The 15,277-nt window shown below is 42.2% G+C and overlaps 1 protein-coding gene across 1 annotated transcript in view; it reads right to left on the reverse strand.

The window, feature by feature from the left end:
* LOC102210802 (pleckstrin homology domain-containing family G member 1) overlaps positions 1–10,179 on the reverse strand; it is a 33,115-nt gene extending 22,936 nt beyond the window's left edge. Inside the window, exons 1-2 of the mRNA XM_005731013.1 lie at positions 9,747–10,179; positions 191–756 (exon numbers count right to left, since the gene is read on the reverse strand). Coding sequence (XP_005731070.1) covers positions 191–756; positions 9,747–9,756 — 576 coding nt within the window. The 5' untranslated portion in view covers positions 9,757–10,179. The remainder of the gene's footprint in view (positions 1–190; positions 757–9,746) is intronic.
* Positions 10,180–15,277: the final 5,098 nt, after the last annotated feature.

A 15,277-nucleotide genomic window follows, 5' to 3' on the forward strand; every position in this document is an offset into this window, starting at 1 on the left:
AAAAAAAAATAGTTGTAGTCTTTCTAACTTTTTTCCACATCTCTCTCTTTGTTTGATGTTCTGCCAAATATGCTAATACTCTGAAGCTTTGAAGTTTCTGTGCATGTGCAGGATCCTTCTGTTTCCAATTTCCTTCACATGTCATGTTGTGTAGCCAAGTTATATATTATTTGGAATTCTAGTCCCTTACCTCTACAATGCTACGTAGGTCCTGTACGTAGGTTCTCTCTGTGTCCAGTATTTCCTGCACCACCCGGTCCACATATGTTCTTGGTCCCTGTTTCGCCCGCTCCCCTCCTTCTGGGCTCAGCTCAGGCTCTGAATTTTCAGTTGGAGTCTGTCCACTGCTGTATCTTCCTTGCCCTGTCCCTGTGTCCGTTGCTCCATCATTTCTGTCATCTTCCTCTCTGCATTCCAGTTGCCTCGCAGGGACCAGCTCCAACCGAATCGCCCCAGAGTCCCGGTCTGCGGTCATGGGGTTACAGTGCGGGGCAGCGACAAGAGTTGTGCGGCTGCCCAACGAGCAGTGACTGTCCCTGGAGGAGGCAGAGGAGGATGTGGAGCTGTAGCTGATGGGCCTTTCGGCGCTGTCGGGAGAGGAGTCCATGCTGAGGGCGGAGCAGTAGCGAGAAGAAGCGTGGCGGAAGGCTGGGTTGCGGAGGCAGCGAGCTGGGATGTCAACGGACCTCAGGACTGACCCGGTGTCCGGGACCTCAGGAACAGGAGGCAATGCATCAGGTAGGTAGCTGTAATCGTCTGGAAGGAAAATCAAGCAAAGGAAGAGATTCTCATTAATTCACCAGTGCTAAGATTACATTCATATTGCTCTGTGTTCATGTCCTAGATATTGGCTTTGCCATAATAATACTAATAATAATACTAATAATACTAATAATAATGATGATGATGATGCCCCCAAAAGAAAAAGAAAAAAAAGAGAAATACAACAAGGACAACAACAGTAGATCGTACACACACTCACACACTTCCTCATTTATTACAATCAAGCCCCTGACTTGGAAGACTGCTGAGGGCTCCATGGAGTCTGGTTAGAAAAAAATACTGAAAATGCCATGGTTTAAGTTTTATGGCATTGCATTGTCAGTGAGTTGGCCAAAGATTGTGGTGCAAATGGGTTGAATGCCTGATCGAAATTACATTTTGGGTGACTTTCTATTTACCCTGGACAGAAGAGAACCAGAGATGTAAAAGCTAGGCATACATTACATAAACCACTGTACTTTGTCTTGGTGTTTAATAATACAGTTCAAAACTGCACGTCCTCATTTGTGTATCATCATCCGTCTTAAGTAATCTATGGTAACACAGCCACAGCATTGAACAGGTCGTACAACATGCCCCAGCATAAGTCACACAAAATAATCAGATTTTATTTTCATAAACCAAGATAGCACACTCTGTGGTCTTCACTTCTTTCCAGCATACAACGTCCTCTTTTCGGACAAAGATTTTAAAAGAAGAATCTCAATCGGAAACTTTAAGCCGCAAGGATGAACATAATAGACACTATACAGAAGAAGTTAAAAAAAAACTGTCTAAATTAATATTCATGGGGAAAAAACTCAATCGCTGACCTACACTAAAATTCTGATTATATTCACTCAGTTGAAAGGCTGTGCTGCCCTCTTTAAACACTTAACACTACGACTTTTATACTCTTCACAGTCTCCGTTTAGCATCCCGATTCCTTACATTCCTACTGACCACGGGCCAACTGACCACCCATCACCAACCTTCACAGATTTGCCCCCACTTGTATCCAAAGAAATGCTTTGACTCACAAGGAGCTGACAGTAATTCCAATTCCAGATGAGAAAACATACACGACCACAGGAAACACAACCCTTTGAATTCTTATTTATTTGCATAGACGAGGATTTTATGTTTGTGTGAGTAGACATTTTTGCAAGAATACAAAAAGATCACCAATGTAATGCTGAAAGCACGCCACTTACAGTTATGAATGAAACCCCTATTTCCAAGGCAGACAAGTTTGTGTGTTTGCGTGTACCTACAGGAGTCTACTTGGCATCCAGCACATGCCAAACTGGCTCAAGACCTTGTGTTTGCGTTAAAGATATGATTACCAGCTCCCAAGGCCCCACAGTCAGGGCAGCTGAAGTGAAACCACAAATGCAGCATATCAGACAGAAGCCTTCCAAGTTTCCAAGGTTTTGCTTCACAGAAAGGCTTTGATGGCAACAACAGAGAGCAAATGTGATGAAGCAAAGGGAAGAACAACATGCGAGAACCTTATAACAGCTCTGTGGGGGTTTGACACCATCAAAGCTAGAAGCACCAGTGAACCGGCAGCTGCCATGTTGTGGCAACAATGATATCCAGCGCCGTTCAGGACAGCGTAGCTCGCTTGCTGCCAGTAGCACCTACTCACCCTAAGCCCATCTCACTTCAAAGGCTCAGAGATCACAGGTTCAGGTTCAAAAACATGAAACGTGAACCTGAGAACAAGCTCAAAGAATCCTGGTAAAAACCCGCTCTCTCACCTTTCACACAGGTACCTCGGACGCTTTTAGTTACAGCGACAGCTTTTTTTTTTTTTCCCCTTTGGTGGCTGCACACTAGTCAGACTGGTCCCGTGATAAGAAGATCACACTGGAGCAGCTTTTATAACATCAATACTGAACCTGTATGTAACTTTACTGGATCAAAGTTCAGATTTTTTGGACACATTTTCCATTTGCAAGATAAATGTCTGTACGCACTTCTGAAAGCCATCCAGTTCTCTGGGGACTTTTAGCTCTAAAATTTAGAGCTAAAAGTCAGTTTCATTTAGCAAGAATTAGATAACACACACTCTGCAGGAAATACATTGGGCATGGATGGAAATAAAAGAGATAGCCTAGCTATGATCCGCTTCAAAATATATCATCTGTCATCTCTTTATAATGATCTCTAATTGGGAGCAAATTAATGTTTCTGCCTTTCAGATTTTCAAACACACATCAAATGGGAAGTGTGATCATCTGTCACCGAAAGTTTCAGACGTCCAACATTGTGTACAGACCTTACCCCCCATACAGGTCTGAAGGAATCTTTCAGTTCCTTGAAAGAAAAAAAAAAAATTTCCTGGGACTGAAAGTTCGTCAGAATTTACCTGGAAATGCAACTGAATAAGCACATTTGCTTACAGAGTCCTGTGAAGCTGTAGGGACTGCAAGGTCTGCTGATAATGTCTCATAATGCTTGCGACACACCTTTCCCGTGACACGTTTATCTGATCCTTTATTAACAGATACAAACAAGAGCTTTAAGTCAGAAAAATCACTTAAGCCGTGCGATATTATCAGCCATATGTTTCCTCACGCTGTCAAGCCAGTTTTCTAAATCCACCTCTCAAAAAAAAAACCCAACAATGAGATCTAATGAGCTCCATCATATCTTTCTCTACTTTTAATTTTGCTCCGCTAGTGTGCCAAGAAAAACAGGAAGGATCTGGAGCGCCCAAAAACTGAAGGAGCATGAAACTGCACTTCCCTCAGACAAGTTTGGAACCGATTCTCTGTGCATGTGTGTCCATGCAAATTTCTGCAGTGCCAAACCTGACTCCCCCCCTCTAACGAAAACATCAGATAGTAGAAAAAGAATTTGCTGGGCAAAAACACTACACGGAAAAACCAAAGGGCCTTGGCTTTTTTATAAACAGCGCCCTGCTTTCAAGTTACCATACACAATGGCCAAAGGGTTGTATAACACATCTCGCCATTAATAGGTAACAGACAGTTTTCTTTGCACTTTGACAAATCTGTGATACATCGTTTCTTATCACAGCTGCTAATGTATGTGTATCTATAATGTGTGTGCATGTTTCACACAAAATGCATTAGGTTTATCACTCCAAAGATAAGACTAACTAAGCTCATAACTTAATGGTCCTTACACCAGCCATTGCAGCTAGATATGGTCAGGCAGTGTGCGCACACGTGCAACCTACACCCATACACACAGACGCACGCTCATGCGCAAACATACAAAGAGAGCAAATACAGAGAAGCCAAGCTTGGAGTAAAACCCAAACATCACAAAGAAGATTGCCCCATCGTGTGTTTGCCCAACCCCTCCTTACCACCTCCCAGCTTCATGTTTGGGGCACACCCTGTCCGTTTCCTGGGTGAAATGTCTCTCTGTCTCACACGCACGCACGCACGCACGCACGCACACCAATGATGGCCAGTCTTTAGTTACCTCCTGTCCAGATTATGTTCAACTTGATCCTTGTAAATGATCTCTAATTATGGTCCTAAGTATGTAGGTTGGGACTGTGTCTCCTCTGTGTGTGTGTCAAATGTCTGTGCATATGAGGATTAGGCTAGTGTGTGAGGGCCAAGTTTCCTGCCAGAGCAGAGGGAGAGAGAATCAGTGAGTGCCGGAGCAACCTGGCTTCAATCTCTGGCTTTCATTTAAACTTTGTAAAGCACCCTGGCACAAGAAGCTGAGGGGTGCTTTACAATTCAGCTATTCTTAATATGTTGACCATCACACCCATCTGTAAGGCAGACAGCAACAACTAAAACGAAACAGACCGAAAACTGTGCAGACACAGTAAAAAGAAACAGTGGTAAAAAACAATGAGTCGCATTTTGTGTTTTACTGTTTAAAGAATGCAATGGTGGTATTATAAAATGATTAAAAACAATCCCGTTCATCTGGATTTTATTTACATTTTTTTCTTCACATGCAATTTAGTGGTGAATGAGCCCCATATAAACTATTAAACTTATCAGAAATTACTGACCATGAACACAGTTTTTCATGGTCAATCTCCACCTCAACCCTGCAGAAACTTGGGAAATGGACCATCTCAGTCTCTCCGTTTCTTTTCAGTTTCTGCAGGACAGAATGAACTGAATTTGACATAATATGTCTGCGTGTAGCAGCGCATGCAAAAAGCAGCTTATGTTATGGATAAGTATGACTCTGTGAGACCAAAACAATGACAACAATGGAGAGGGAACCAAGTCAGTAACTTGGAAGTCAGAAGCGAAACAAAGAAGAGCCTTTCTTAATCGGTTCTGCTCTTGAAGATCAGGTAAACTTCACTAACTCATTGTTTCATAGAACATAAAATCTACTTTTACATATCTGCTAAATATTTTATGGTAAGCAACCATATAACTAACTAAACAGTCTCAATAATTATTTTTAACAAGCAATACTGAGGAAGATGTAAATCTGGATAGCATAACTGCCTGTTGTCTACTTTGTAAAATGCACTGAAGCAGTCAAAAACACTTAACTCCAAAGTATAAAGGAGTCAACACCACTTCTCCTCATTAACGTGCATTAAGACCATTTAAAATATAAATTTGTGGAATCAGTAACATGCACAAAACTGCCACTAGCACACATCAAAACACAGAGTGTATTCACATGCTCATGACAACCCGCTACAGCGCCAGTTTTGCTCCATTTACAAAGTTAGCCAGACAAGCCTCACTACCAGTCCAGCTAGGTTTAATGACTCATGCGGCACTCAACTTCAGTAACACACTTTATGGTCACCTGAAGTGTTCTTTGTTCTGGAGAGGTCAGTAAACAGCTGTTAGCAACCTTCTCTCTTTATGGCCCTCAGGATCCTTACAAGTAGCTCAGCAGGCACAAACAGCTATGTGAGTGCTTTGTAAAGGACATGTGAACCTCCAAGGGGTAAACAAGTTGAAAGTATTATGTCATCTTCAGATTTTGGAGTGAAAAACAATTCACATTGTTTATTTTAAGTTAAGTGGTATCCCTAATCACTGGGTTTGTACACGAGTAGTTAACTGAGCGCAGCAGTTTGGGGATTCCAGAAACAAAGCCGCCATGCTACTTCCAGGGAGGATCCCTCAGCAATAAAACACAGGCATGTGAATACGAAAGAGGGGATTTTTTTTTTTTAAACAAAAAACTGGACATATGGAAAATACCCACTTGGTATTGCTAGCTTGGTTTGGTGTGAGTTAAAGCAATCTTACAGAGTGAGAGGGGGACTCACGTAGGATGGGAAACAAAGTGCCAAACCAAAAAAAAACAAAAAAAAGGCAGGTATGCTGTGAATTAGGCCACATGTGCACAAAGATCCGTTTATGCACACACACAGATGTTCACAAATTTATTTCTGCATGCAAGTCCGCAGCAATGTTTCAACAAATGAGACCCTTATGGGAACGCAGAGGCAGAAAGTACAAACTGACTTCTTTAGGAAATGAACTAAACTTCTAAAAATCAAAAATAAATTCACCAAAAACAGAATATGGTTTTGAAAACAAATTAAGGTTTGTAGTAGCTTTGTAGTATTCATCCCTTTCCTCTTTCCTGACAAAAAGTATCCCGATCAAACCACCTTCCTTAGAGCCAACTTGAGCCAAAACTCATTACAAGCAAAGACAGCCACTTCACAACCCTCAAGAAAATGCTCCAAGCCACCTGCTTTATGAGGATGATTCAAAGGTTAAAGATTAACACAGATAAAAAGGCATCAACATGGTCATTTGCAGCATGACAGCATGGAGAGACCGGGCATATCAATAAGCTCAGGCTGCATCCCCCTCCCAACCCTCTGAATCATTCCTGCTTCCATTTGTTTGCTCACTCCTTTCCCCCCCAATTTAGGTCATTTTCACCAAATTCTCACAACTATCCTACCCCTCTCCTAATTCCGGCCATTTTCTTTCTCCCTTCCTGTCATTCTTCTCTTCCCTCCTTCTATTATGCATTGAAGCTTTGAATGTGTTTGGCAGCTCATAAAATAAGTCGGCCAAGTTCGCTGTGTGTAAATATGAGCTGCACATTACATTCCTACAGGCTCAAACCATGCTTCTGCAAGTATATACTTTACTATGTAAAAATACACATTGACCAGCATGCATATAGCACATGGCTGCAGACCACCGGGGCTCATATTTGCTTTTGGAGCGCATGTGTTCATAACACTTGCCTTTCACGCTCAGAGCACTTATACTCCGATAAATGCAGCTTTCCTCTTGTATAGCCAAGACTATATTCCAACCGTCGTACTGTTGGAGCTGTGGGAGGGTTTAAAATGAACGTGTACAAGTTCACCGGAAAAATATTTACCTGTAAAGAACCAGAATTTGAAGACAGGAGTGAGCGCACCAGACATGACTTGACCACACACTTTGCACATCTCAAAAAGCCTTCAATCAAAGCTGTTTGTTCGTGTGTGTTCTTGTTTATTCTTCACCAAGCCTACCAGATGGCAAATGAGTTCAATGCCATGCAGTCTGTGGCTGACGTTGCATTTTTCTGGTATCCAAGGACTTTAAAAACGTAACTAAATCCAGGATATGCTATGATGAGTGACGAGAATTTAAAAGGCAAGATGGAAGTAAAGCAGCCCAGTGGTCTTCACTTTGGCAGCATCTTTGTAAAGTCGTCAAGCAATCAGACTTGTGCGACTGCAACAGAGTGAGAAACGAGGAGGAGAGATCCCAGAGGAATGAAAGTAGGAAGAAAAGATGAGAAGAGAGGCCAAAGGTCGAAAAACACCCACTCCACTGCTTTTTCTCTTTTCCATTTCCCACTCTCGCTCCCATGTTGAATCCTGCCTTTTGTGGCACTTTACCCAACACATTTTATCTCCATTTTAAAACCAATCTACCAAATTCTTTCATCTTTTTTTTTTTTTTACAGGCTATGGAGAGGTTCCCGATCTTCCGCTGCGTCCACTTAAGGTCAACCTCTGTTTCTGATAGAGACGTAGACTTGATTTCAACTGACACTAAGGACCTTAAAGTGTCAGCCTGGATTTCACACTGCAGTCAAACAAATGTAGAGAGCAGAGGAAGAAAAGGGGTGGGGGATTGCAGAGGTGGGAGAGACAGAGTGAGGCGAAAGATGGGATTTGAGACATGGGGTGGGGTTTCCACTGAACAGCTTCCCAATGGACCAACAATGACCAGGACATGTGTTATAATGCAGACACTTTGGAGGATTGATGGAGGAAAATGAAGCCTTCTTTCTTCAATGTGTTTCTGTGCACATCCGCCAGCCAGATTTAAAACATCACTTTGCACGTTATCGCTGGTAAAGCCTGAAGCTTGAACTCGATCTGTGACTCGGCAGACCCCTGGGGTTTCATGGCCTCACGAAAATGGTTAAAGTCAAAGTCAACACACACAGCTGGCAAGATAATTACAAACAAATGCCTTCTTCTTTCACGTAATTACATAAAACCCTTTAAATGATTAAAACAGCCACCACACATAGGTTCATTTACACACATTATGTACACAGATTAACACATTTTATCTCCATGTTTACAAGATGCGAGTTAAAAGCCGAGACTCTCTGTTACCGACACTGCGGACTTGAGGAATGTGCAGTGTGCTTTTAGTTGACAGCACCGGTGTTTAGCTGTGGGAAAAGCATTCACCAACAACCCATCCCTATTTTCAGACACTCAGTGTCGCACCCACTCCTGGGACACTCACGCGACCCTTTGCCGCACACGCCCTTCAACTCCCTATGAGAGTGACACACTAGCCTCATTCTCTGACCTAGCTGGATTTCAGCCTGCTTTCTGCAAAGATTCATCAGTTCGCAATCTCTTTCTACATGAGCCGTGAGATCTCATTTGTTTAAATTGCCCCGAACCTCCACCCGTCCAGCCGCTGTGTGCCTGTAGCGCCTTGTGCCAAGTGCTCATGATTGGATGGGGGCAGATGTCTGACCAGATGACTGGACAAGCAGGGTGCAAGGAGGACGACGGAGGGGTCCATTGTCTCCTGCACCTCTAAACCAAAGAGTTTGCTCTAAACAGTAATTATTCCCCCTCCTCTTCCTTTTGCCCATTTGTAGCCTCACCCCCAACTGCTGTCTTCAAGGCTCTAATTTGGGTCACAGGCTGTAGAATGGCATCTCAACACTCAGTCCAACCTACACCCGGGGTCAGAGGACACTGAGACATGTGTTGGCTTTCAGAGACATGAGGATATACAAGCAAAGTAGAAAATGATTTAAAAGGTAATTTACATGTGGATTTGAACTGATGCTTTGAATGTAGCTACCGGTGAAAATCTACTTTGGTAAATAAAGTTTTGTAATGTTCTGCATCAGCAGATCTCTATTTGTAACTGCCAACAAGTAAAAACTATTTCTAATCACTGCAAAAGAACACCAAAGGCTGTGTGTGTGTGTGTGTGCACCATCACCTCAGCATCACAAGAAGTTTAACTCAACACGTCTGCGAGAAAACAAACATGCTTCACTCAAAGCCAGAAGTGAGGACAACAAGCAGAAGACGGCGTTAACTGAACAGCGCTGACAAGAGACCAACGCTCCAAATACACTTCACGCAGCGCTGTCAGCTGTGGACAAATATTACACACACCCAGCAAAAGACCCAAGAGCATAAACAAGCAAGCCTTCAGAGGCCAGTAAGCATACCTTGTAATCATATCTCGCTGTCTGATGTTTGACCAGTTGCCACTTGAAAAGGGCTGCTGTTATACTTTTTAAGTTTGCTGACCAAACAAATGTTCACCACAGATTTCATTTCACCAAATGGAAACATAACCCAGATATTCTTCAACAAGAACGTGGTTTTAATTCCCGTCAAGAGATGTGCAGATGTGAAAATCCCGTGCAAAATCCAGTCCCATCACTTCATAAATAAAATAATAAAATAAATAAACTCTTGGGAAATGTGTTTAGGTTGACTTAGAATAGATTAGACATGAATAATAAAAAAAAGAGCTGCTGCTTACCAGTAGGCATTTTGATTTAGCGCTCCCTTTAACAAAATGCGAGTGAATGAGTTGACAAATGGGTTCAGAAATGAAAGAAGGATTTCCAACAAGAGTCACATATTCAGATTATTCCAACAGTATTCCCAGCACAGTCTGGATTTTTTTTTTTAATCTCCTAGTTTCCCAAATTTTTCCCAGTCATTGTGAATCTTTTTCCAGGGATCCAACATGCAGTCCGCTCCACTAAAACACACAGAGGTACAAACACTGAGGTTGGATTTTCTCCTGAACACACTCCTCAGGCTGATGTTCTTTCTTTTCTTTCTTCTAGTTCAGCTGGCCGAAGATCTCTGCCTGCCCTTCTGAATGCCTCTCTCCCTCCCTCTATTCTGTGGCAATGCATCTATTTTGTTCATGTGTGTGTCTATAAGAGTTCATGTGTGTGCCTGCATATGAGAGAGTCTGTGTGTGTGTGTCGGAGTGAATGGCCTCTGCTCTCCTGCTCCCTCCCCGCTGGGTATTCCCCTCCCCCTGACTCCTCCTCTCCCTTGCTTTCTCTCTCCTGCAGCAAATTATAAGGAGCTGGGAGTTCCACATTAAGTGCCTCCTCTCCCCTTTTCCTTCTTTTATCTTTTCCCCTACTTTATTTCTCCCCGTTCTTTTACACTTGTACTGCAAAATAAAACTTTTAGCATGGTCCGCAATGCATTGTAGGCCAGGCGGCACCCTTTTTGTGTGTGTGCGCGCGTGTCCATCACGCTCAGCGGGCAGCTGAACTGCTGTTGTTAGTGCACAGCTCCACAGATCACACTCATATACGCACTTTACAAGGAGGGGGGAGGGGGTTACGACTGATCAATAGGCTGCGAGCCGGCTCAGACAAAAGCTCCTCGTCCACCGCACGGCTCATTGTGCCCAGATTAGAGAAAGGCTGGAGGGAACACGCACACAAAATCTCAGAAGAGGAAGGATGTGGACAGTGGATGCCATGTTAAACTTGATTTTATACTTTTCCACTCTATCATGTCGTCTGCGGGCTGTGAAGCAGTCTAAAGTTTCTAAAAAGTTTCTAAAACTTTAAGATCGTTAGGATGAATATGTTTTGGGTATAACAGAAAGCCTTCATATCAAACTGCAGGTGTGTAGTAGTTAGTAGGTGGGAGGGTCTTCTTAAAAAAAAAAATCTTTTGGATCTTAGACTTTTTTTGGACTGAGTAATGATTAGGGGCTAAAGCAAATGATATCATTAATTTTAATCATTCACATTAAGTCTCCTCAACTGTATAGCATTGTCATTTTTAATGGCTGGAATATCCTTTTAATGTTGCTTTAACACAATGGCTGAAAAAGGATGTTTTTAATAAAAATCTATTTCAAAATGCTGGAATATTTGGTTAAGGATAAAAGCTGGAGTTGTGTTTCTGTGGACATACACAAATGTTTTTGTGAAGTGAAAATAACCCCCTTCCTTCCAGGAACTTAAACATTTATCATTCTCTCATCTAATTTAGAGGGACACTCCAAGAAACACACGTGAAAAATTGAGAGTAAATCCTGCTTCAGACTATTAAAACCTCATTAATCATTAGATGACAAGTGTTGAGGCTTAATACACAGCCGTATCTAAAAGGAACATAGTGTTAGTTTAGGCACACCACCAAGTCAGAGTCGGCTGCAAACTGAGAATCGGTTGATCTCCTTACTTATGGCTCTGTCGATATCCTCGTACACATCCAATTGGTTAATCTCCAACAGCCTGCTCCATCCAGCGCACAGTTGGTGCACGACTGTGAACTGCTTTGCAGTTTCTGTCAGGGCTTCAAGCTGTTTTCCACATGGACACAATAGTTTCAGTTTGTTTGGTTAGCTTTTTCTCCCGTTTTCCTGCCTTACATTTTTGTAGCTTTCTCTCCTGCAACATTGTGACCACTTTCTCCACCTCGTCTGAACGGAAACATGTTTTCTTATGTGGGTAAGGAAATTCAGCAGGGTTCAGCAGTATTCAGATAGTATGTATTGTACACCGACTGCAAAGCCTGTTCGTTTGGAATGATTTGTTAACATAGGCATGTTAAGAAGAGCTAAACAGGCTGCTGCACACGTTTCATAAGTCTGACAATAATTTACAAACTTTGGTTTTTTTGCTCTGTGTAAGAATGTTTCCATACACATTTGTGTTAGAGGTTGTGACCAGCAGATTTAATGACTTATGGGAACTGATTTGTTTTCCCATCATCTACTTTTAAAAGATCTTTAATCTTAAGTTTAATAAAGGTTTTGCATAACAAACAACTTTTTAAAAGCAGAATTTAGTCCTTTTTCTTGCCTCCATAGGATCCCACAGATTCATCATGCAACCCTTGTGGATGTCACAACACTTAGCTTGGGAAGTTCACAGGACGCTTATAAATCAGGACATGCTGTGTGTCCCATCAGGATGGCACACGTGAGACAATGGACCATCAGTTTCACACACTAAAGCAAATATGTTGCCTATTTGTTGTCCCTCTTAAATGATAAGGACTGGTCCAAGCAGCATGGGGTCCTGCTAACGGCCAACCTCATCTCGTCACAAATACTAGAATAGAGACCCCTTGGACTTTTCTCTCTCTCTGCTTCTCATTCTCACACGCAAACACAAACACACAAGGGCCAGACCTAAAGAAGCACGACCCCTCTCTCTAATGACTTGAGGGATCGTTGACCCACGAAGCCCCTGAAGCTCCACTCTAAACTATCCACCTGCCACTCCCCCTCTCTGCTACCTTTCACCCCTCACACACACAGTCCATGACGAGCACTTCCAGCTTGGCAAACGTGCAGCAGGAACGTCGAAACTCCTCAGTTCAGCTAAGCACGACTTGCTGATGACAGAAACCTACAGCCGCATTGTTCCTTATCTGATGCCCCCCTTTATGCTCCTCCCTTGCGTAATGTTAACTAAAAAAAATAACAGCATAACTTTTATAATAAGTGTGATTATCACTGGAATGTAGACATCGCTTTTAAGAGGAGATGTAAGTATTAAAGTTTTTGGGGTTGCCAAGATAATTCGAGCCATTGTGCTGTAGTGGTCACTATGGCAACCTCGAGGTATCCATCTCCATGGTTGAGCGGCATGTGGAAAGACAGTGAGAGAGCAAGAAAGGGGGAGGAAACGAGGGAAGAAAATGCTTATTGTCAATAAACCGTTCCATTCCTCATAACACTTGGGCAGTGCAAACACTGGAGGAGGGCACAAGGTTCGTACACACTCTTATCAGCTTTTACTGCCACACACACACACACACACACACACACACACACACACACACACACACACACACACACAAGCACTGTAAACTCAAAAGACCGGAGGCACTTGAAAATGTTTTACTGTGTGAGTGTGTAATCAGAAATAAAAAAAAAAAAAAAAATTCCAAAACCTCTTTTGCATGTCCTGGAGGGAGGAGGAAGGACTGCAGGCGGAGAGAGGCGGACAACTAATTTGATGGCTGTTATTTCAGTGGGCAGTGGGTGACTGAATTTGTGCTTGCATGTGTGTGAAACCAGGACCAATCTCCAACTCTGATAGCCTGACAGCTTCTTCATTTTCTCAGCTGTTCACATTTTAAAGTCCGGGGGGGGGGGTGAATGTTTCTGTGGTAACGAGGAAATGTAAAGTGAGAATACAGCGGGAAACAGATTCAGAGGACGGGAACGACCGTGATTAATGACAGGAGTTAGTGGGTGGAGAGGTCATTCATATACAGTTTCCCCCTCCCTGTGTGACCCTGTCTGTCTTTGTCATTACTGAGATGGATCATCAGCAGACACATATACACAGTCTTTTCTTTCACTCAGACTCTGTCATAAACACTTAAAGCCTTTGTTCTTGCCGCCAGAGCTATTCATTAACCCTTTAAAAAGACAGCGTTGTCCCTTTTCACCCGAAAGGATGAAAAAAAAAAAAAAAACAACTTCTGTCTCTCATCATCTATTTTGTATCCAACATATCTTCGAAATTAATATCCAACAGAAGCAGCATCACTATCACTTAAAATACGTCTTCATAGGAGACCTTTGTCATCACAGTTCGAATAACAAACCATGTGGTCAAAGTAAGGGAAACATCATTTCCATGGATTGAAAAATGTTTACTCACAGCTGGAAATAAAGGAAACGGGCAACGTGTGTCCAAAAGTTGGTTGAGCTCTCCTGACTTCCCTTTGCTGTTCGGGGGCTTTGTCACATGAATGTAAACAAAGGTAATTTGGAGGCATTTGCAAAACATCTGATGCCTTTGTTCGCTGTTTTAAGTTGTTCCAGATGTTATGTTAATGTTTATATTGATTCAAATCTTGTTTAACCTCTCCATGTAATAGCAGCTGTTCAATAGGTCTAATAAGCATATAGAGTTGTGAAGCAAAAACGTGTTGGAAGTGGACCTAAGCAATCAGTAGCGAGGATAATTTAATGTTCACAGGGAAGTTAAAGTAATGGCTCCAAGAAGCGTCAGTATCTATCAAGGAGTAGATATGTAGGCAACAAACACTATATTGGGGAAATTCTGTTTTAACAGACCTTAAGGGGGCAATCTTGGAAATCTAATGTAGCTCAGTAACAATAAGATCCCTTCCAATATAATCATGAAAAATAAAGCTGCACCCAGCAGATGATTAGTTTAGCTCAGCAAAGACAGCAGAAAAAGCAGAACCCGCCTTAAATCAAGATAACAAGCCAAATCCACCTACAGTGCCAGCTCCTCCACACTAGTGTATGCTTAATGTTAAGAAACAACAAACAGGAACTCAAAGTGGTTACATTACAGTTGAACTTAACAGTCAACGCATGATATCGCTGGTGTCGGTGTTGTTCCTGTTCCTACAGCATCAAAGTGATGTTGGTCCAGGATCACCATTGCAACAATCATATTAGCATTAGCCAAGAAGCTGGCTAATGATATTAAAAACTACCACCAGTGAGCCAAACTAAATTTGGGTAAAAGCAAACCTAACATAGGGAATATATTTATTAAGTTGCACAAATCACATGAAAAAGAAAAACACTCAAAATGCTGAGTATTTGTCCTTGAACAGCGTTTTATATAAACAAGAGCTTTTGTTTCTCGTTTCCCCGCATTGCAAAGCTATGACATCACAACAAGATGATTGGTCAGCTGCAATGTTGATCCTGGACCAACATTATGATGTTGCAGGTTGATGATGATGATGATGATGCAGGAACACCACCGACACAGGGATATCAGATTCATCTCAGTCAACATTCAGCAGCTTGTACACAGCTACAGCCATCTGATCCATGTGTGTTGCCAGTTTTCTGTTGCTGCTTTTCTGGCAAATGCAGTAACTCTTTTGGTATCGACCTGGACTGTTTGCCTGCATGCTACCTACACGGTCAATATTACATACAAGTGGACTAAAAGCAGATAGAAGGCTTGATGTTGTCCCCTGCAACATCAACATGGGGAAGAGATTACTGAACGTTACTGAAAATTACTGAACATTCTCACACATGTGAACTATAATTGAAAGGTATACAAAATAAAG

The sequence above is a fragment of the Pundamilia nyererei genome, unplaced genomic scaffold (assembly GCF_000239375.1).
Source record: "Pundamilia nyererei isolate P.nyererei 1_Seehausen unplaced genomic scaffold, PunNye1.0 scaffold00041, whole genome shotgun sequence".
Lineage (NCBI taxonomy): Eukaryota > Metazoa > Chordata > Actinopteri > Cichliformes > Cichlidae > Pundamilia > Pundamilia nyererei.